This window comes from Lissotriton helveticus, chromosome 10 (assembly GCF_964261635.1).
Source record: "Lissotriton helveticus chromosome 10, aLisHel1.1, whole genome shotgun sequence".
Classification (NCBI taxonomy): Eukaryota; Metazoa; Chordata; class Amphibia; order Caudata; family Salamandridae; genus Lissotriton; species Lissotriton helveticus.
Window position 1 is genome coordinate 355,731,659 of NC_136071.1, and position 23,558 is coordinate 355,755,216.

The 23,558-nt window shown below is 46.0% G+C and overlaps 1 protein-coding gene across 8 annotated transcripts in view; it reads right to left on the reverse strand.

The window, feature by feature from the left end:
* Positions 1–23,558, reverse strand: part of LOC144783823 (uncharacterized) — a 982,913-nt gene that overhangs the window by 587,035 nt on the left and 372,320 nt on the right. For all 8 annotated transcript variants that reach the window (XR_013601608.1, XR_013601607.1, XM_078662569.1 and 5 more), the window contains one exon: positions 8,279–8,365. Coding sequence is in view for 6 of the 8 variants with exons in the window: in XM_078662569.1 (XP_078518695.1) it covers positions 8,279–8,365 (87 nt within the window). In the remaining 2 variants the exon portion in view is untranslated. The remainder of the gene's footprint in view (positions 1–8,278; positions 8,366–23,558) is intronic.

The window sequence follows — 23,558 nt, forward strand, 5'->3', positions numbered from 1 at the left end:
TCCTCGAGCCTGGTTCCATTGCCGTGCTAGGCATTCTTGTAATGGGCGCATTTGAAGTCTGGCATGGGGGACAATGAATATGCAGGAGGCCATCATGCCTATGAGCTGCATAAAGACTCGAGCTGGCAGAGAGTGTTGTGGCAGGAATTTGCAAATGAGTATCTGCATGCTGGCTATCCTTGCTGAGTTTGGATATGCCTTTGCCACCGAGGTGTTTATAGTGGCTCCCAGGTATTGCTGTTCGTGGGATGGTTGCAGATGCGATTTTGGGTAGTTGATCGAAAACCCTAGGCTGTGTAGCAACTGAAGTGTTTGAGATGTATGTGCTGCACACTGTTGGTACGATTTCGCTTGTATTAGCCAATCGTCCAGATAGGGGTACACATGGATGTTTTGCCTTCTGAGGTGTGCTGCCACTGTCGCCAAGCATTTTGTAAACACTCTTGGAGCCATGGTAACCCCGAAGGGCAAAACCTTGAATTGGTAGTGTTGACCTTCTATTGTGAACCTGAGATATTTTCTGTGGCCTGGATGGATGGGTATGTGAAAATACGCATCTTTGAGGTCCAGTGTTGCTAGGAAATCTCCTTGTTGGAGCAACGGGAGCACTTGCTGTAGTGTGATCATATGTTAGTGCTCCGATAGTATATATTGATTTAGGGGTCTGAGGTCCAATATTGGTCTGAAGAAGCCGTCCTGGGAATAAGGAAGTATAGGGAGTATACTCCTGTCCCTTGCTGGTGGAAAGGGACTTGCTCTATGACCCCCTTTTCCAGCATGCATTTCACCTCTTGTTGGAGCAGGGTGATGTGTTCCGTAGACATAGGACGATGTCTGGGTGGTATGTTTGGTGGTGTAGAAGTTAGTTCTAGGCAATAACCAAACTGGATAATTTCTCTCACCCACCTGTCCGTGGTAATTGCGTGCCAGACAGGTAGGAACTGTTGGAGCCTGCCTCCGACTGGTGTTAGGTGGTCTGGAGGCAGTGTAATGAAGTCACTGTTTTGTGGCAGTGGAGGCTCTGGTGTTATTGCCTCCACGTCCTCTTCCCTTATTTTTGTTGCCCCTATAACCTCCTCTGTTTGTGTTTTTGTTGAAGGAACCTTGTGTTTTACTTTTGTATGAGGCAGATGTTTGCGATGTATTTCCTCGTGTAGTTGCCCTGTATGAGGAGCGTCGAAAGGAGCCTCTGTGTTGCTGAAAATGCAATGCCCCCATGACTTTGCGGTTTCTGTGTCTTTTTTCATTTTATCAAAAATGGTGTCGACAGCAGGGCCAAATAGAAAATCTTGATTGATAGGTTGGTTAAGAATGGTGGACTGCACCTCATTCTTAAAGCCGGAAATACGCAGCGATGCATGTCTGCGTAGTAAAACGCTGGAGTTAATTGACCTAGCTGCGGTGTCTGCTGCATCAAGCGCGCATTTGATGGTGGCGCTTGTTATAAATTTTCCCTCTTGTATGAGGTCATTAGCTTGTGCTTTAAAGGGCTCAGGCAGGTGTTGCATTAGGCTTTCGAGTTGATCATAATGGGCCCTGTCGTAACGAGCCAGTAGGGCTTGTGTATTAGCAATCCTCCATGAGTTGGAGGCTTGTGCTGCTACCCTTTTGCCTGATGCCTCCAGTATTTTTGACTCTTTATCAGGGGGAGGTGCTTCCCCTGTTGTTTGGGAGTTGGCCCTTTTACGTGCAATAGCCACTACCAGTGAGTCTAGTGGTAACTGCCCTCTGATGTAAGTAGGGTCTGTAGGAGCTGCCCTAGACTTCTTTTCTATTCTGGGATTGATTACCCGTGCCCTGGCTGTATCCTTAAATATGTCAGGTGCATGTTTTAGAACTCCCTTTAACATGGAAAGTGTTCTGACACTTTTTTCTGAAGTGGGGAAGGTGTCAAATAAGAAGTCTTCCTCAACAGGGTCATTATGCAAGTCTACATTGTGGAATTGTGCAGCCCTGTCTATGAGTTGATTGAAGACTATGGTGTCATCTGTGGGTGACGGCTTAGTAAGATAAGAGGGTACATCAGGGATGGGGTGCGTGTTGTAAGGGTCTGTTGGCTCCTCCCATGGTTCCTCTTGTGATTGAGGATCTTGTGGAAATCATATTGAGGCTGTGGTTCATCCCCCATGTTACCCTCATTGTCCCCGTGGTGAGAAGGAGAGTAAGGAATGTAAGGATTAAAGGGTGTAGTAGGCATGATAGGCTGAAAAGGGCTGAAGGGTCTAGAGGGAGAAGTCCTAAGTCCTTTTTCTTTAATGGAATAGGGGTGTGGGAGCCAGAGTCCAAAGGCCTCTTTTTTCTGTGCAGGATGGTAACTTTACCAGTCTCTGGATTAATGTATATCTTTGCTTGGTCGTCTGATGGATCTGGGTGGAAGAGTTCTTCCTCTACAGTCCTGGGTTGAGTGTTAGACTCTTTTGGGTCGGTAACACTGTGTTTTTCGACGAATCTTGGTGTTTTCTTGGGTTTTTTCGGCTCGGGCCCTTCTTCGGGGTCGACGAGTGATTTGGGGTCGACCGGAACTTTCAGCTCGACACGTTTGTTTGTGCTCCGTAGGCTTTTTTAGATGAGTGTCCTTTTCCGAGTCGACGTTCTTTTTCGGATCGACTGGTGTTTTTGGAGCACTTATCTTTGGCTCAACAGGTTTTTCCGGCCGTGCTGCGGGCTTCGGTACGGCACCCTGTTTGTCGGCGCTTTTTACCGGGTCGACGGATTTTGGACCAGTAGGTTTGTTCGGGTCGGCGACCTTCTTTGGTTCGGCGCCCTTAGGCTGCGTGCCCTTGTTCGGTTCGTCTACCTTTTTGGGGTCGACAGTTTTTGGCTGAGCGGTCTTCTTGTGGTCGACAGTCTTTTTTGGCTGTACGCTTTTTGGCTGTACGGCCTTCTTCGGTTCGACGCCCTTCGGGTCGATGACCTTTTTTGGCTCTGGAACCTTCTTCGGGACGATGGTACGGGGCCCTGGGGTCTCTAAAGGTTTCGGTTTCGGAGCCGAGCCGGATGGCGGGGCTGGCGAAACTTTTTTATGATCTTGGCAGAGGCCTTTTGGCGATGCCTCGACCGGAGCCTTTGGTAACGGGCTAATTGGTGTTGGGGGCTGTGTACTCACGATTTGCCCCGGTGGGATCTCATCATCGGAGTCCGAGTAGTCCTCAACGGTGACGATCTCTAGGTCCGAGTCTGGAGCTTCCGGTAGTTCCTGGTCATCATCGAAGATGTTGTCTGGTTCCGGTGCCTGTCGCTGCATCTGTTGCCTAGCGGCCCGTCGGATCCGTATGGTTTTCTTCGACCGAAACTGGGCGCAGGCCGGGTAGTTTCTTCCCTATGGTCTGGGGAAAGGCACTTGTTGCATACTGAGTGTTTGTCAGTATGTGGGAACTTGGAGTGGCATTGTGGGCACCTTTTAAAAGGGCTTCTTTCCATCGATGGTCGGCTCACGTGGTGTCGAAAAGGCCCAACGGCCCTCGTCGATGACCGAGAGGAGATGGAAAGCTGGATCGAGTAGAGAGGTACCGAACGAGAACAATACCGTCGAAGTCGAAGGCCTTTTGGCCTTTAGAAAAGTTTTGTTTCGATTCCGAAGTTGGAGTTTTGGAGTTAGCATCCGAACCCAATGGCGGAAAAAAACAATCTGAGGACGGAGAAGATGCCCATGCGCACTGTAGTCCAGGGGAGGGGTCACCTATCTGGTGATACTTCGAAGACTCTTCCAAGACAACAAAGTGCAATCATCCGGACCCAACACTAGGTGGCGATCTATGCACAGATATGAATTCAGCAGCCCACATGCCTCGAACATAATGTTTATCTGTCTACAGACAACAAGTGGCAGCGCTCTGGCAGTGACAATTTTTAGGTAGAAGCCATGAGGAAATGCGAGCTTTCCAGTTGTGCTAAAGATTCAAAAACGACACCTCGTGTAACGGAATTTATTGGCTTGTAATGAGGGCCTATATTTTTCTACCGGATTCCTTTTCTTGCATTCCTTCAGTCAGACAAAAGACAAGTTGTGCTAATATTGTCTATGCACTAGACACTTCTCCAAATTTCTCACTATTTCAGGTGTTTCTAAGCTTAGTTTGATAACTTTGAAAAAGCGAGTAAATCAACAAGCGAAACATGCTTTGACTGAGTTAATAGCTCACAATCATGCGCATAGCAAGCTGCTTTACGGGCCCAATGGTCTAAACATTCACAAACAAATATCTTGCAGCTCAACTTTTCCTCAACTTAAAAGAATATAACTGAATAACAACTTAGTGTGCGTTAAAAGGCCAGAGTACTGATGACATCTTACAGCAAGTACATCTAATGGCATCGGTCTCACAGCTATTTTAAAGATTTGTTGTATTCCATTTTTTCTGCAAGATGCCCTGATTTGTTGTTTAAAAATGTGTTCAGGCTGCTTGTTTGTATGAGAGCAAACACGGTTGGACTGTTTGTAGGTGAAGTTGAAGGTAATGTGTTTACCACCTGCTTTTGAGTGGATTTTAATTTCAGATGTTATTGCATGACTGAGCTTCAAACATCTGCTTTTAAAACAATGCTGTACACCATCTGTAATTTTAGCACACACATTTTGCACTAGCAATCACACTGTGTAAAAATCACTGGTGCACAATCTGTAGGTTAAAATGGCACATATAAAAATAGGCATTGCTAATGATGATGTACTGTATGCATTTTTCCCAATAACAAATATGTTCCGGGAATAAAATGACCTCCTAAATGAGGGAGTAAGACTGGATCAATGCCACCGAAAATTTAATGTAGAACTACATCTTAATCACGTTTGTCCCTCCCATCACCTTCGGAATTGTAATCCTCCATTAACCAGAAGAGCATCAGAGAAACAGCATGATTCACAGCAGCAAGGCATGCCCTATGTGAGGTTATATTGATACATTTCCTCTATGTCACTCAGAAAGCGAGTGTGCTGGGACGAAAAGTCCTTTGCATGGTAAGAGGCGTGTACCATTACCCTGACTGCCCAACTGTGCTGTTGTCTGGATCCCAAATGCAGATTTTCTTGCCATAGGCGATCATTGATCATGCATGTGCGCCATGACATAGACCTGTTTCACAGACAGTGGTGTTGGACAGGGAGGGGCACCCAAAGTGCTACACTCATAGCGGTGGAAGGTTACCACCTTCGCCAGGAGTTAGGCAGCAGAAGCGCTGTGGTAGCAGCCTACCGCATAGTGATCAGTAGTAGTGAACAGGTTCTTTTTATCCCGTGTCACAGGAGTGAGGCCAAAAGTCTCAATCACCTTTTTAAAAGTTCTACTGTTGTGTGCTAAAAACACCCTTAGCCTACCCCAGGTATATGTGGAAGTGCTGAGCAAGAGTAAGGACTCTGGGCTGGTTGTATGCATGCCTGTGAAGATTACAGTACAGGGCTAGAGCAGTACTGCACAGTATATTTATTGATAGAGCATGAACAGAACTTATGTATGCCTGTTGGGATACAGTAAATGGAAGATGTAGTGCTGTGCACTGCATGCACATGAAAAGCATGTGCTGAGTTTATTTATGCTTGCGTGAAGTACAATACACGAAGGATGAAGTGTTGTGCAGTGCACATATGAGTGGTGAGTGTGTGTGCTGGCAGTATCTTTGTTTTAAAACATCACATCCTGGTATAGTGCAGAAAGGCTACTATGCTGAACAGTGCATGCAGAATGAATAAGTGTGCTGAATGTATTTGTGTCTCTAATGGTATAGTGCATGGAAGCAACAGTTATGTGCAGTAAGCGTGCTATGAAAGTATGGGTGGAAATGGGCCTGTAATCGTACATTACACGGAGGACCCTGGGTTCCTTTTTGGGAGGCCCAAACCTGCCTGGTAAAGACATGAAGAGTGGTGGAATTCCACCAAACAGATTTGTGTATTGCTACCTTCCTATGAGCTGGGTGGGATACAGTGGAGGAGGGTAGGAAGATATTCTTCATTTATATTTTAAAAGGTTGCTATTTGATTCAGTGATAGATCACAGGGAAGGGGCCTGGACACATCTCAGCAAGGGAGATAGGACCGATAAGGGAATCATAATGAATGGGACTGGAAGCCCGGGATTAACCTTTTTATGCACATATCACTGTGGCTGATATCCAGGTGTGTACACTCCCATGAATTGTATTGTGGGTCAATCAGATTTGGAGTCATGCCTGCTGTGACAAGACATCCTTTCTGAGGAAAGAAGAAAAGGAAAGATGTTCACTTCAAAATAAGCAGACACCCTACATAAAACGTCAAAGACCTATAGGAAGGGGAGGTTAAGACCACAAACGTTGTCATCTGCCAAGCAGCCAGACAGGCTGTATGAGGAGGGGAAGCTCTGCAAGACTTTTGCCTGTGACCAGGACAGAGGGACATGAGTTAATAGTCTCCCTGCTGGCAATCAGCAAGGACACCAAGATCACATGCCCTGGAGCTGGAGCCCCATAACATGCCTGCCTGTCAAGACCAGTGTACCTGTGAAGGACAGGAGAGTACTGAAGGGAGCAAGGTCCAGTGGGGAGCCCTGCACGAGGATTACCTGAGCGAGGTCTGAGGCTGTGTTCTGATCACGTCGCTGCCCATGAGCAGTATCTGCTCTGTGACCCCCGTATGCCAGGGCTGCGGTGTTCTGAGCCATGCCAGAAGCACTGTGCAGGAAACCTCAGGCCGGCACCGCCCCGCCGTCGTGATCCCGAATGGCAGAGGGGGTCATAGGTAAAATGACTTTGGGCCAGGAGCGCAGGATTTGTGACAGACAAATCAGTGTCCCCGTAGGTCAGGAAGAGCTGCAGTAGTGAGCGCAATCGCATACGTGGAGTGTGTGCCCAGACTGTACCATGGCAACACCGTATTGCCAGTTGAGGCTGTCTGTACCACTTTGGCCAAGGCTTTGGGTCAGTGCCCGGAAATAAGGAATACTGCTGTGACCAGCAAATCAGGCCCGCACGCTGTGATCTGCACCCAACAGATTCCCCGAGTATTGCCAGGACTCCGCCGAGGACGTTGGGAGCCGGAGGATCACACAATCCACCCCTATGCTGAGGGGAAGGCAACCTACTTATGTCATTGATGAGCGGGAGCAGCTCCAATAACTTGAACAAACTGATAGCACTGCTCGACAGAGGGTGCTGCCACATACGTCTTGAACGGCCTGACTTCACCGTAGAGGATCCAGACTTGTGAGCAACCAAGGAGAGGGCATTCACTGCAGCACTGAAGATTGCCATACCACCACAGCTTGTAATACTGGAACTGGGCCTTGGGGGTCCAAGGGGGACCAGCAGCTAACGGTGCTGCAGCTACATAGACACTTGCGACTAATTCCTAAACGGGTGTAAAAGAGCAAACTGTTGAGTACGGCCTAATAGTTTGCATTCCCTGGATACAGCCACAAGTGAATAGGGAATAACCCCAAACACATAACACAGAGAAGGGTGGGACAGACTTTTGCCTGACAACTAGCAGAGGCCCGACCTCAAGGGGGTTTGTGTTATTAATTCTGAATGTTGTATACCTTTGCATGTGCATAGTCAGAAATAAAATACTTATTTTTCTATAAAAGCGAGTATTGCACTGGACAGTGATTTACTGTTTGCACTGTTTGTACAATGAGTTGTGTTCACTGACCTGAATCTACATACCCCTGAGGGAGCCTTTACTGCTCTACCACAGTTACCACTGAGAGTCAAGTGCAGAAGGGGCACTTGGCTCAGTTGTGCAGCAACCATAGTAGGTCAGGTCCCGGGTCATAAGGAGTAAAAGGCCTCAACCACGATGGTTAGGGCCAGCAGTCACTGCGTGTCTCGTGGCCCTCCGAAAGGGGTTTTAACACTCAGCTTATTGATCAAATAGTACAGAAACCTGAATATATGCTGTACATCACAGTTTTGACTGCTAACAGGACTTTCTCAACAGTTATACTTTTGATATACCTAGATAATACCTAATGTTTATGCTCCATGAAACGAATCTATCTGCCACATTTGCTATAAAAAAGGACAAAATAGTTATGAGGCAACCTTTCAAGTTTGCATAAAAATAAACACATTAAGCTAATTACTGGCACTCCGAGCCTTACAGCCACTGTTTTAACTGTAGACGTCAAATGAAAATCTGTGTGTTAGGACCTGCTTCTAGAAACAAAAGACTTTTCCATTGTGTAATGAGCTATATCATACCTATTAATAACCCACCACCCAGATTCTTTAACTAATTGCATACTGATCACAATCAAAAGGTTTCACCAAGTTGTACTGTAATCACTGAATGGAAACATCTTACCATCAGATGGGGCACAGATGTTCTGCATATCTGGGTCCATAATAAAGTCCTCACAAGCCTCATGATTCAACTGCAACCACACATTACCTTAAAGAAGGAGAAATGTAGGGTCTTAACATTTTATAAACATATATTTTGGCTCATAAATAACTTCTCTCTGGTCATCCATGTCTTTATGCCACCCAAGTCACTGGTCTGAGTAAGTTTAGAGCCACTCTCTCAGTAACCATGGCAAAATAGGCAGGACTACCATGATAACACAACTGAGGCTACCTGGTTATCTATGCATGGCTTAAGCCGGGCACCACTACCTGAGGGACTTTTCATACCAGTCAACCTACTCGGACATCACTGACACCCTCTCTTTACGCTCCTGCCTCAGCTGCTTGAGCACTGGCAGCACATGTGTTATGCTAAGAGCAAGGAAAGTGAATGTGCATCACATCCCTATCAGTGGTTGGTATTGTTTGCCTATGTGGTAGAAAAAGTGTTTGCCTTTCAAATTATTTTGTCTTTTGAATATAGTAGACAACTACTCTTCTAACAACTATTGTATGTAATGCAGTTTATGCTGTTCTCTGAGGTTTAGTGAAAAAATGGCAGTATAGTGTCCTGATTTATACGAAAATTAGTAACCACCTTACGTAAGAGTATCTATAAATGCAAACAAGCATTTGTTTGAGTTAGAGCTATTGGCATTGAAAATGGCAATTTTTTTACATATGTGTTATGGAATGTATGTATATGGTGAGTAGTGGAATTATGTGGATTAGTTAGTTGTGTAATCGTGTGGCATGGAATTGTGTGGTGTGACGTGGATTGGATTTGCATAGTGGAATTATGTGGCATGGTGTGTCGTGGAATTATATGGATAGTAACGATATGGTAATGATTGTACTGGAATTATGTGGAGTGGGATTGTGTGTTATGGTGTGGAATTATGTGAATGGTATTTTGGAGTGGTATGTAGTGTAGTTTAATGATATGGTGTACTGTTGAATTTTGTGGCACAATGTGGAATTGTGTGGTGTGGATTAAATGTATGTGGTGTGTTGTATAACTGTGTTGTTGAGTTGTATTATGTGTTTTTGTTTTGAGTTTGTGGTGTGGATTGCAAATGTGTGGAGTTCAATTGGGTTGAGTGGAACTGTGTGGTAGCTTTACCTGTTTGACGAAAAAGAAATAGGTAGGAGCTAAGTTTCAGAGCTGTGTGTTTGGGTATAAAATAAAGAAAGGAGTTAAAGCTATTGGTGTTGAAAATGTAAATGTCTCTTACCTATATGTTATGGATTAGAGGTGATGTATGTGGCGTGCAGTGTAATTATGTGGGTTGGATTGGAATTGTAAGTTGTTTCATTGTGTGGCATGGTGTGCAGTTGTATTATGTGGATAGTAATAATGTGGTTTTGAGTGTATTGCAATTATGTGGAGTGGGATTATGTGTAATGGAGTGTAATTATGATAATTGGTATTTTGTGTTATGTAGTGGAGTGGAGTTTAATTATGTTGTGTGGTGTTGAAATTTATGGTATGATGTTGAATTATGGGTTTTAAATTGGATGTGCAAATGTGGCACTCTATTCTGTTTGTGCCCACGTGGTTAAGTCAAGCTCTGTCTCATGTCGGGTATCAAGCTCCCTGGCATCCTGTAAATCAAGGTATAAGGCATTTTTAGAATAATGAGAGGGTGGTAAGCCATTTCCATTCCAATCACCATCATCAACATCTTGGGGTGCCCCCTACCCTGGCTTAGGATCTGAATTAGAACCAAAAAGATAAGTGTTAGAGTTAGGTTGCATGATAATTAGCTTTAGTAATTTCATAGTGCCATAGCGGTCAGGCTCAGGCAGTGTCAGTTCAAGGTCCGACACGGGCGTCAACATGTGAGTGAGGGCCAAATTCGAACGGTTTTGGGAGATGCATTGAGACAGAGTCTGGCCCTGCGACTCGGACAGTGACCTACAAACAAACTGCAACCTCTTCTTTTGTTCTGCGAGACACAGCTTCATCTCCCGCTCTTGGAGAGCCTTTCAGATGCATGAGAGTACAATTATCACATGACTTGGAGAAATATGCAGAGTTTTCTGTAGTGAGAGCTACTTCTGATCAGTGAAAATTATTGTGACCTATTGAAGGCCAAGCCACCTGCACAATATTAGGAGACACCCCCAAGTCCAGCTTCACTGAATTTAAGCCTAATGTCCAAAGAGTCAAAAACTATGGTTGGAGCACAATACTAGGGCAGGGGTCTCCAACCCTTTTCTGTAGTGAGAGCTAGTTCTGTTCAGTGAAAATCATTGTGAGCTACTGCAAGGGCAAGCCACCCATGCAATGTTACCAGACACCCCCACGTCTAGGTTCACTGAATTTAAGCCTAATGTCCATAGAGCGAAAGACTATGGTTTGAACACAATACTTTGATTAGGGATACTTTGATTAGGGGCACTATGACAGGGCTGTCATGTGTGTCAGTAAGAGCGTGCTCTCTGAGGATGTATGAACATGTGTGTGTATGAATGAGATGTATGATTATGGATAATAAGAGTTTGTCATGTGTACTTGTGGCAGAGGACATATCTTTCACCAGATGTGGAACTGTTAAATGTATAAAACACACATACAACCATTTTGTTTTAATGTGAGAAAGTTAAAGTGCAGAAAAATGTTCTACAATACTTTTTTCAAAATGTAATATGGGACATTTTTCTTCACTTTAAATTTCTGCCACTTACAAATATGAAACCGTGTCTACCAGCCACTGGGAGCAAGATGCTGGTTGTGTGTATATGCACACTTTGAAATGGGAGAAAATTTAACTGAAAAGTCAACTTTATGTTTTTACACATTCCAAAGAAGTCATCATTTAAATTTTCCCCCATTTCAAAGTGTCGCATTCACAAACAGCAGGCATTTTGCACCCAGTGGCCTGTAAACACAGTGCCATATTTATAAGAGAAAAATAGAGCCACTTGCTTAAAAAGCAGGAATTTAAAGTGAAGAAATAGGTGTCCTAACATATGAAGACCTAATTGGCTTAATTGAAAGTGGAAAAAAACATTGACTCAATGTTTTATAGGAAAATTGTTATGCAGTTTACATTTTTCCAATTTAAAAAGAATCAAAGTGTCTTTCTGTTATAAATATGGCACAGTGCCTAGTGGCCACTGAGAGCAAGAGGCCTGCTGTTTGTATACGCAACACTTTGAAATGGGATACAATTAAAATAAAGAGGTAACTTTATCATTAAGTTAACTCTTCATTTTAATTTCCTCAAATAGAAAAGCATTGAGAAACATAATTTTGTTCTCATGCTCCACTACTAAGTTGACAAGGGTTGTTATTTAAGATTGAAATACCTCACTGCTTCAGTTCTTTACCTCTGTGCGCTCTGGGTCATAAACATGACTCCAGTACTGCTCATTATCAGGCCCTATAAAATAATGTAAAATAAACAATGCCTTCCCATGACTTTAAAAGAAAAATGTGACCCTGTGTCTATTTAACAAGTATTTGCAATACAATAGGTCTCACGTTTATGAGAGTTTGAGCTACTGACATTGTAAATGTTAATGCTTTCATTCATGTGTTGTTTTTAAAACAGATAAATAAAAGTCATTGTCATTTACAATGGCAATATAAACTCCCGCAATTGCAAGACCGATTGCATTGCAAATGCGTTCGGCGCCCATGCTATAAAAAATGTAAAAAAGTTGAGACCTATAGCATTGTAAATGCATTCGGCGCCCGTGCTATAAATGTTTTTTAAAAGCATTAGGAGAGAGCGTGTCCAGCCTCCTCCTCTCCGCCCACCCCCAGCTGCTCTCGCCAGCTCCCCGCCTGACCAGTAACCTCGCGTCCTGCTGCGGGAGCCGGCCTTTCATTCTGGTATGCCCACTCCTGCAAGCACAACATGGATGCTGTAGCCTGATGTGCGGGGCCTCGGGAAAGTGCAATAGCACTCCCCCCTCCTTCTTGCTGCGGGGGAGTGCAACGGCACTCCCTCCTCTCCCCTGACACCGGGGCCCAGGTATGAGGTCCTGGGCCCCACCCATGGACCTATCCTGCAGTGACACATCACCTCTCTGCCCCTGATCCCTCCTTCCTACATAGGCTTCTGGGATACTTCAAGATGGCATCGTCACGAGGTCTCAGGCCACATGGTCCCTGAAAAGCCCCCTTAACCCCCTGCTGACTTCATGGCCCTGGCCCAGAGCAGGCCTGGTGCCTGGCACCGGGTGGCAGCTGCTGATTGATGCCCTGCAGCTTCACCCAATCTCTCCCTCTTGGAGAGATGACCTTCGACCGTGGGAATGCTTGCAGTGAAGGGCTAGGCTTCTGATGCTACAGCTTGGGGAGGAAGGTAATTAACCTGTCAGGAGTTTGTAGGCCATAGGGAACTGAAACTACCCCATGTGATCTCGGACTCCATAGGAGAATAATGGAGTGTTCCTACAGTGAAACAGTAAAGCACCCTGACTATCCCTTACGCGTCTCCCCACATTATAATGCCCATTCCATGTCATCACCCAACTCTGCATAGTCCCTTCCACACCATTCTAACTGTACAAGGTACGGGGCTGCGCACAACAGAGATCTCTCCCGCACAGCCTTTACACATGTGTACACGCATGTCTACATGTATCAGCCTAGTGCCCCTTACCCTGGTTGCAGCGCAGAGGCCTTATAACACAAGGCGGACACCGCTGGAACCAACACGCAGTCCATTTTATCATGAGTTTAACGTGGGTGAGTCCCAACTTAAGAGGCTCTCCCACAGTAAAAGCTTCAAAACCAGGTGTTCAAAAAGCGAAAAGTTCGAGCGGCTCAGATGGTCAGAACCACCTTCTCACACTAAGAAAGTATTTTGCTTCTGTAGTATTGGAGAGCATTTTTTCTTGTTGATGGTGAATGCCAGCAGGCACTAGTAAGGAATATGCTACTTACCAGTATGCATCTGTTCTTAGCATGTAGGGCTGCTGACATTAATATCTATGCATAGATCGCCGCCTAGTGTTGGGTCCGGATGATTGCACATTGTTGTCCTGCAAGAGTCTTCGAAGTATCACGAGATAGGTGGCTCCTCCCTGGACTACAGTGCGCATGGGCATCCCCTCCATGCTCAGATTATTTTTCGCCATTGTGGCAGAAATGGAGTGTGATATAGTGAGAGATGGCCATGTGTGAGAATAAGTATGTAAATTTAGAATGCTACAGCTGCGACAGGCACCGGGGAGGAGGGCGGGCGATGTCAGCAGCCCTACATGCCAAGAACAGATGCATACTGGTAAGTAGCATATTCCGTTCGAGGCATGTGGGCTGCTGAATTTATATCTATGCATAGAATAAATAGTAGTACCCTCCTTAGCGGCGGTTGCCCGTGCCAGCTGCAGCAGTCTGAAAAAGAGTTCTGAGAACAGCCTGACCTACAGCAGCTTGCTGTTTGGAGTGTACATCCACGCAGTAGTGTTTGGTGAATGTGTGTATGGTGGTCCATGTGGCTGCTCTACATATGTCCTCTAGAGGGATGTTAGCTAGGAAAGCCATGGATGCCCCCAACTTGCGTGTGGAATGCGCTCTTGGGGGAACTGTTAACGTGCGTTTAGCCTTTTGATAACAGATTTGAATGCATTTAACAATCCACCTGGCTATGCCTGTTTTAGAAATTGGGTTGCCCTTGTGCTGTGGAGAGAAGGCAACGAACAGTTGTTTAGTTTTTCTGAAATCCTTAGTCCTGTCTATGTAATACAGGAGAGCCCTTTTGACATCAAGTGTGTGCAGTGCTCTGTCGTCTGCCACTGAATCAGGATTTGGGAAGAATACAGGTAGTTCAATAGTTTGGTTGATGTGGAACTGTGACACTACCTTGGGCATGAATTTAGGGTTGGTGCGCAGCACAACCCTATTAGCATGTATCTGAATGAAAGGTTCCTGAATAGTGAGGGTTTGCAGCTCGCTAACTCGTCTTAGCGATGTAATTGCCACCAGGAAAGCCACCTTCCATGTAAGAAATTGTATCTCACAAGAGTGAAGAGGCTCAAATGGTGGGCCCATGAGCCTGGTGAGGACTATGTTTAGGTTCCAGACAGGCGAAGGCGGGTGTCTTGGAGGAATAACCCTTTTAAGTCCCTCCATAAAAGCTTTAATGGCAGGCACTCTGAAAAGGGATAGATGCTGTCTATTCTGAAGATAAGCTGCCATTGCTGCCAAATGTATCCTGATGGAACTATACGCTAGATTACACTTGTATAGGTACAGCAAGTAACCTATGATGTCTTGCGTGGAAGCATCAAGTGGATTTATGTTATTATTGGAGCAATAGATAACAACGCGCTTCCATTTTGCTGCGTAGCATGCCCTGGTGGTAGGTCGTCTAGCCTCCTTTATAATGTCCATGCAGTCAGGAGGCAGGTTTAAGTAGCCAAACTCTATGACTTCAGGAGCCATATTGCAAGGCTCAACTGCTGCGGATCTGGGTGCTGAATGTCTCCATGGCTCTGAGTGAGGAGACTGGGAGTGAGTCTGAGGCGCTCGTGGGGAACCACGAGAGTTCGAGGAACGCGGTGTACCACGCTTGCCTCGCCCACGTTGGAGCAACCAGGATGAGTGTCATGGAGTGTTACCTCAGTTTGCGTGCCACTAGCGGTATGAGTGGAGCTGGAGGAAATGCGTACGCAAATCTGTTCGACCAGTTCATCCATATCGCATTGCCCTGAGACTGCGGGAACCTGGCGGCGAAGGTGCGGCATTTTGCGTTTTCGTGTGTGGCAAAGAGGTCTATCTCTGGATGACCCCACCGTTGGAAGTAAGGCTGGAGCACCGAGGGGTGCATTTCCCACTCGTGCATCTGATGGCTGTGCCTGCTGAGCAAGTCCGGTATCTGGTTGTCCTGCCCTGGGAGGTGTTCCGCCATGAGGAACATGTTCCTTTGAATGGCCCACTTCCACATGCATTGCGCTAGGTGTGACAATTGTGGAGAGTGTGTCCCCCCTTGCTTCTGGATGTAGTACATCGCGGTCATGTTGTCCGTCCGGATCAACACAACTTTGTTGCAGAGATGCAATTTGAACGCCTTCATAGCCATGAAGATTGCCATCAGTTTTGGCAGGTTGATGTGCATCTTCTGCTGTTGCGGTGTCCATAGTCCCTGCACTGTGTAATGGAGGACATGCGCTCCCCAGCCATGGAGGGATGCGTCCATCGTCAGTACTATTTGTGGTACAGGCTCTTGGAACGGTCGTCCCCTGCAAAGGTTTTGTGTGTTCCACCAATGCAGAGAGTTGTATGCACGACCGGTCACCAACACTAGGTCTTTTAGTTGTCCTTGAGCCCGGTTCCACTGACGCGCTAAGCATTCCTGGAGCGGACGCATGTGTAGCCTGGAGTGCGGGACTATAAAGATGCAAGAGGCCATCATGCCTATCAGCTGCATGAACACTTGCGCTGTGAGGTAGTGTTGTTGCCTGAATCTCTGAATCAGCACTTGCATGCTGTTGACTCTCGCCAAGTTGGGGCGCTCTGTGGCAGCGAACGTGTTTATTTCTGCTCCTAGGTACTGCTGTACTTGTGCGGGCTGTAAATGGGACTCTTGGTAGTTGAGCGAAAATCCCAGACTGTGTAGGAGGTGGATTGTGCGTGACATGTGGTTGGCACACTGCTGGGCTGACTGTGCTTGCACTAGCCAGTCGTCTAGATACGGATAGACGTGGATGTGCTGTCTCCGAAGATGCGTGGCCACTGTCGCTAGACACTTTGTAAACACTCTGGGGGCTGCAGTGACCCCGAAAGGCAGGACCTTGAACTGGTAATGCTGATTGTTGATGGTGAACCTGAGATATTTCCTGTGACTGGTGTGAATGGGAATGTGGAAATAGGCATCCTTTAGATCTAGGGTTGCTAGGAAATCTCCTTGCCTGAGCAACGGCAGAACTTGCTGTAACGTGAGCATGTGAAAGTGTTCTGATAGGTTATAGTGGTTTAGGGGCCTGAGGTCTAGGATGGGCCTGAGGGAACCGTCCTTTTTTGGGATTAAAAAGTACAGAGAGTACACTCCTGTTCCTTGTTGTTCCACAGGCACGAGCTCTATGGCCCCTTTTTGCAGCATGGAGATGACTTCTTGCTGCAATAAGTGCATGTGCTCTGCGGACATAGGACGGTGCCGTGGTGGTATGTTGGGTGGAGTGGAAGTGAGCTCTAGACAATAGCCGTGTTGAATGAGTTGTCTCACCCACCTGTCCGTGGTTATGCTCTCCCAGACTGGCAGGAACTGCTGAAGTCTCCCCCCGCCAGGTGTTATATGGGCGGGGGCAGTGACAAGACGTCACTGTTTGTTAGTGGCAGAGGACCTGGTGCTATTATTTCCACGTCCTCTGCCTTTGGTGCTGTTACCACGGTATCCACCCATATTGTTTTTGTTATAGGTGGTCTGCGAGCCTCCTTTGTTGTACTGTGCTTGTTGTGACGCTTGTCCTCTTGAGGCTCCCCTGTTACCGGAGCGACGAAAGGAACTGCCCCTGAACTGCTGAGACTGCAGAGCCCCCATGGATTTCGCGGTTTCAGTGTCCTTTTTAATCTTCTCAAGAGTGGTGTCTACTTCTGGGCCGAAGAGGAAGTCAGGGTTTACTGGCTGATTGAGCAGGTTAGTCTGGATTTCTGATTTAAAACCAGAGATGCGGAGCCAGGCAGGCCTCCGTAGCATAACGCTAGTGTTAATGGCCCTAGCTGCTGTGTCTGCTGCGTCTAACGCGCACTTAATGGACGCGTTGCAAATTAGCTTTCCCTCCTGTATAAGCATTTCTGCTCCCTCCTTATAAGTATCCGGTAGGTGTTGAAGGAGCTGCTCTAAAGTTACGTAGTGTGCCCTGTCATATCTTGCTAACAGGGCCTGTGTATTGGAGATCCTCCAAATAATAGCAGCTTGAGCAGCCACACGTTTCCCAGAGGCTTCGAAGATCTTGGATTCCTTGTCTGGGGGAGGAGCATCATCCGTTGTTTGCGAGTTAGCCCTCTTGCGAGCATTAGCCACCACAGGGAGTCCAGGGGGAGTTGGCCCTTGATGTAGGTAGGGTCCACGGGCGCAGGCGGTACTTCCGTTCGATTCTTGGGTTCACCACCCTTGCTTTAGTGGGCTCTTTAAAAATGTCACTGGCATGTTTGAGCACACCCTTGAGCATAGGTAGAGTTTTCACTGATCTTTCAGATGTTGAGAAAGTATCAAAAAGGAAGTCCTCTTCCACAGGGTCAGCGTGCATATCTACGTCATGGTTATGTGCCGCCCTTTCAATGAGCGCGTTGAACGCAGCAGTGTCCTCAGCAGGGGAAGTTTTGACTGCATATGACTGAGTGTCAGGGGTGGTGTGAGGCTCATCGGGGTCAACAGTGTCAGCCCATGGCTATGACTCATCTTGATCTGCGTCCATAGGGTAGTTAAACTGGTCCTCATTGTCCCCTTCCTCCACATCCTCAGTGACTGCTGTAGGTGAGTAGGAATAGCCTTGCCCATATGTGTGTATAGGCTCAAAAAGAATTGGAGAGGTAGTGGAGTCTCTCTTTTTCTTGAGTGGTATTTTGTAAGGCTCCATAGGTGTTTCAGGCCTGATTTTCCGTTTGTAAACGGTGAGCCTGCCTGATTCTGAGTCAATGTACAACTTTGACTGTTCGTCGTAGCTCGGTGGCTGGAACTGAACGGTTTCGGTCCGAGGCTTGTCGGGCGCAGCTACTGACGTGGACTTGGATGAGTCCGTAGCTTTCTGGACTTGCACAGCTTTAGGTCTTGCCGTTGGTGGGAGTCCGTATTTGATAGGCGCCAAAGGCGTCGGTGACGGATCGACTTGCTTCGAAGACTTTGCCTTCGATCCGCCAGACTCCGGCTGGTCCGCGTGCTTGTGCTTTTTCGTCGACTCGACGAGGTGCTGCGGAGTGGGGACGCTTGTGCTGGTGGCGGAGGTGTGTTCCTTCGAGCCGATGGTGGTTCTCGGCTCGAAGGCCTCGAGTAGATGTGTTTTTTGGACCTTCGGATCGACGGTCTTTTGGGCCTTGAGCCCCCGAGAAGAGTCGCCATCTTTGGAGCTGGGCTTCGACGCCGACGCCGACGTGAGCGTGACGTGTTTAACGGCAGACACAGTCTTTGTCGCTCCGATCTTCGGGTCGACGCCCCCTGTCGACTCCGAGGGGTTGAGCCCCTGTTTTGACTTGGACGGTTCCGAAGTCTTCGAGCCGAAGGCTGTTTCCAACAGTTTCGGTTTTGTTTTTGGCTCTTCTGATTTCGGTTTCGGTTTCTCCACTAGGAGTGGTCGATCGACCGATGGGTCATCAGAAATGTTCTTAGTCGGGCCTGGAAGCGAGACTAGAGAACGGTGTTGAAGATCTTGGCTAAGGCCTTCTGGCGATGCCTCGACCTGAGCCGTGGAAGAGTCTATATGAGGCCCCGCTACTGCCGTTGGGCCTAGCTCCTCGCTTGAGTCGTCGTCGACGGCTCCAAGAGGTTGTGCGTCGTCTCCTACCTCGATGATGTCTTCATCATGGACGTAGAGTTGTTCCTCGTCCTCGTTATAGGTAGAGTCTTGTTCCGACGCGGGGTCCGATTGTTCAGGTTCGTCGTTGTGTACTATGTCGGTGTCATCACCACCAAAGATGTTTTCCGGGTCTGGTGCCGATTCACGCGCCGACTGTCGTGCAGCGCGTCGAAGACGGAGAGTTTTCTTCGACCTGAACTTCGAACAGGCCATGCAGCTGGCCTCGTCGTGATCCGGTGAAAGACATTTGTTGCACACCGGGTACACGTCGATGTGGGGATATTTCGAGTTACAGACGGGGTATCGCTTGAAAGGGCTCCGTTCCATTGCAGATCGTCGACGGGCCTTGGCGTCTTCCGAAGTCGAGTTCAAAGAACAGGAAAGCTAAAGGGCACCGAACGAAAGACAATACTGACGCCTCTAAGGCCTTTTGGCCCCGAAAAAAGAGTAACTATTACAATTTCCGAACTTGAGCTAAGAAGTACATCCGAACCCAATGGCGGAAAAAAACAATCTGAGCATGGAGGGGATGCCCATGCGCACTGTAGTCCAGGGAGGAGCCACCTATCTTGTGATACTTCGAAGACTCTTCCAGGACAACAATGTGCAATCATCCGGACCCAACACTAGGCGGCGATCTATGCATAGATATAAATTCAGCAGCCCACATGCCTCGAACATATATATTTCTCTGAATACTGTGCTGACACTACTTTAAGGAACTCTCTCTGAACAGTCAGTGGTTCAAATAACGGTAAACACCAATGGATTCACTTATTGGATGGGTGGTCACCGCCACCAACGTTGCTGTAAAAAGCCTTGCTGCTTACTTTATCCGATGTGATAAAACCGTAACCGGGTAATGAACCTCTTTCATGACAACTTGAAGAACTTTTCAAGTCTTGTCTTGGGACCAGGAGGTACGCCAAATATACATCAGAGCCTCTACTAAAGATGACCCTCATCTGTAAGAAATTAGATTGCTATTTGGGAGGGGTGTTTGACTACTCATCACAAGGAATAATCACAACACTTGTCAGAGTGAGCCCTCAAAGTCACTAAATTAACCTGAGCTCAACCCTATGGTAGCTATGACACAAAGAAGAAAGGCTCAACTTAGGGCAATGTGTAAAGTATTCATGAAGTACCAAAACAGTAATACAATTAAAATACAAAATAATAAAAATTCCAAATTCAAATAGAAAAATAGATTAAAATGTAAAAAACTAAATTATACTAACATGACAAAAATTCAGTGAGGGGAACCAGAGATACAATTTTTTAAGTTTTAAGTAGGAGTTGCGTCATGAAGCACACACAAATTACTAATGATAGTAAATGGTTGCGGTAGACCAGGACAAGGCACAATTTGAAAGCGATGACAAAGTGTGGGTCACATACACCAACCAGGTATGTCCTGGTCAAAGATTTTACCTTCGAAGTTTAATCTTTTAAGTTACAATCCACCACAGGAGTACACTTCTAAAGCCCTCCAAGACCCGTGGTGAGGCACTTGGAGACTAACAGGAAGACAGGCCGAAGTCAATAACCGGTTATAGTCCAGGTCCAGTTGCCACTGATCAGTTACAAGAAAGGCTTCGAGTTTGTTGTATCCCTACAGCTTGCACTGGTGGTCTGCTTATGGTCATTAGAGTTCACTTGTTTGTTCTGGATATGAGGGAGCAGATCCAGTCCTTCAGGGCTCCTCTTGGGTCACAAACAGCAGGTCCAACCCTCTTCTTTTCTTTCTCACGTCCAGGACTGTTCTTAAGTGGGTGTCTAAAGATGTCACATTTATGCCTGGAATTAGGTAGTGGGTGGGAATGGCTCATGGGCAAGCACTAACCAATGGAGTAAAGGTTCTCTGGCCAACCCTACCCACTTTAGCCATTTTGTTCAAGATGGTTTAAGTCTTCAACCACACTCAACCTGGGCTCTAAAGGCTACAAGTGTACTAGGTAATCCTAGCGTCCTCTCACATCTAATACTAAGATTCAGTTTGGGGCAGCCTCTGTCCTACAATAAACCTAGATAATGAAGTCTGGTAGAACTGTATAGACATCCAGTTGCCCTTCCTTTCAACTGTGCCCCAAAGGGTTATATGTAACTGAGCAAACGTGTCAAGCAGGATGTGAAACTTAAATGTCAAAAAGCCTGCTCACAGCCCCTCCATCCTGCATATTCTGGGAGGTTCAGAGGAGTCATCTTTGCCCATTAAGGTCAGTCTACTGTTTGCTCCTAGGAGGCATCTCACACCTGGTTCACACTTATTCAAATGCTAATTACTGGCTGGCAGTAGTTAGAGAACAAATGCAAATTTAGCATCCTTCAACTTCTGGCAGGGAAAAGTTACGTTTCTAAAATTTACCTTTGTTTAATATTTATTAAAAATCCGACAACCATTGAATTGGATTTTTGATAACTATTAAAATAGCAGTTCAATTATTTTTCTAGGTAGCCCCATTTCCAAGATACAATTTTAGTATTTTAATCTCCACTCTGGGTTTCTTTGTGGGTCAGCCAGCCTTCCCACAGTGAAATTAACTTTGAGGTGCTAGTCACTATAAGGACATGTTCACATTAAATCTTTATATGTTCTACTTTTAAATACCATGCAATTATGAATTAGCCAAATTAACCATGTTTAAAGGGGGAGCACAGGTTTTTTACTGCTGGTTAGCAGGGTTGAAATGCACAGAGTTATAAAGCCAGCAAAATATATGATCTGGCAAAATGCACAAAAAAAGGGGTGACTACAAAGAAATTAGCTGCTTACCAGTAACTCCAATTCTCCATCATGAAACTCATTTGTGTATTCACATGATTGACTCATTCCCGGTCGTCAGGCTGGGATTCTCCGGTACATTGAAATAGCAGTAAACAGTGTTAAAATGGCCATAGGCCTAAACAACATTTTTTATTTGGTAGCAAATTTACCTCATCTGTAGCAACCTGCACTTCAGTCAATGAGGTGGAAGCACCAGCACTCCTCCTGCGCTTAGATGCCAGATTAGATGTCAGAGAAGGTAAGTAACTTGTTGATCTGATAGACAGTTCTAGCTGCAGATTCCTTACCTTAGAATAGATACTCAAGCAATGCCTTCCCGGATGTGGGTCTGCAAAGCCTATTTAAATCAAAGCCCTGTAGGACCGAACGAGCAAAGTGCTTGTCACAAAGGATCCAACTGTCAAGATAAACATGGCCAAAGATACCCATGTTGCTGCTTGACAGATGTACAGGCAAGTACTCTGAGCGCTAACGCAGTGGTTGCAGCCTTAGCTCTGGTAGAATGAGCATGTAAACCCTGAAGTGACTGCTTCTTGGCCAATGCGTAGCAGATCTTGCTGACACGGAATACTTCGTGCGAATACTATCACACTGCCTTGGCATTGGTGCAAGGCCTCTCACGTGCATAATACAGTGTGTTTTATTATTACATCCATATGGCGATACCACTATCTGGAGTACGCAAACAATGGTCACAATCGCGGCCTGAGGCACGGATGCCATTTTCAATATATAGCCTTTTGTTTCCTAACATTATGAAGGAGACACTTCTGCTGGTCTCAGGGGTGGGGGTTGGGTTGGACGGCCTCTGCATGCTGAAGTTTTCACCCAGCAGCTGACTGAGGTCTCTGTGAGGGGTGTCCAATTTGTGACCAAGACTGGGTCTTACACTCTTACCCATCAGGTACAGGGGTTAGATCACACAGACATGGTTTTTCTGAGCAAACCATGCATCCACACCATAGACACAAGGGGTAGCATCATAGGGGTATGCTCAATTTTTATAACCTATTACATGTATGCATATGTAATCTTTCTCAATCAGATGGTGGAACTCTGTTTTATTCTGTGTATTGACACTCATTATAATTTTCATCTGCTTCTGTCTATCAATCCTCGCAAGCCCATATATTTTTTATACAAGAATCACTCTGGTTTAATAAATATAGAAAACGCCCCTTCATGTACTCTATATATGTTTCTCTGAGCGAGAAAAAAAACACGAGTCACTAGGTGAAAGTTTGAAATCTGTCACCATGGTTACTGAGAGAAAAGAGTTGTCCTGTCCAGTGGTTGCCAGAACTGTCGCCACAAATGCGCAGTTCCTACTAATTAGTGGAAACTACACAACACCCTCACAGCTACCAAACTGGGTTACCGTAAGCCTAATAATGATGGGGTTTGCAGAATTTTACATCAGGTGTTTGGGCAGAGACAATCCAGCCTTCAGCCATGTGTTCACAAATGAGACTTCCTACTGCTTTCCTTGAAGCAGCTGCAAACTGGGAAAGGCAGTGAACCTAACGCTAACTTGTTAGTTTGTTTCCATTCATTTAAATGGAAAAATATAAACGGAAACAATGCCGTCAATGCACAAACATATAAGGTGAGAATGTTCTGTGTAATACAGCTTAGCCAAACTGGGGACACTCCATATTTATTTGCCACTAGAAAGTAAAAAGTAATTTGCACTCATTACCATTTTTGGTCTGAAAGACCCTTTTATTTCAAAAGGTAGGCCATTACAAACAGCAAGTGTTTCTGCTGTGCAATAGGGGGAAGTTAAGGCTTTGATTATTGTCAGAGAGCTTTATATGTTTTTTTCACTTCATACTAGTTCTGCAGTGGGGCTCTGCTTATTTCATGTGCTATCTGCAACCTCATGCCTTTCCCTAGCTACTCACAATCTCAAATTCCTGATTCATTGGTCGACCGTAATAATAAAGACTCATCACCAAGCCCCACCTCAAAATCTCTTATA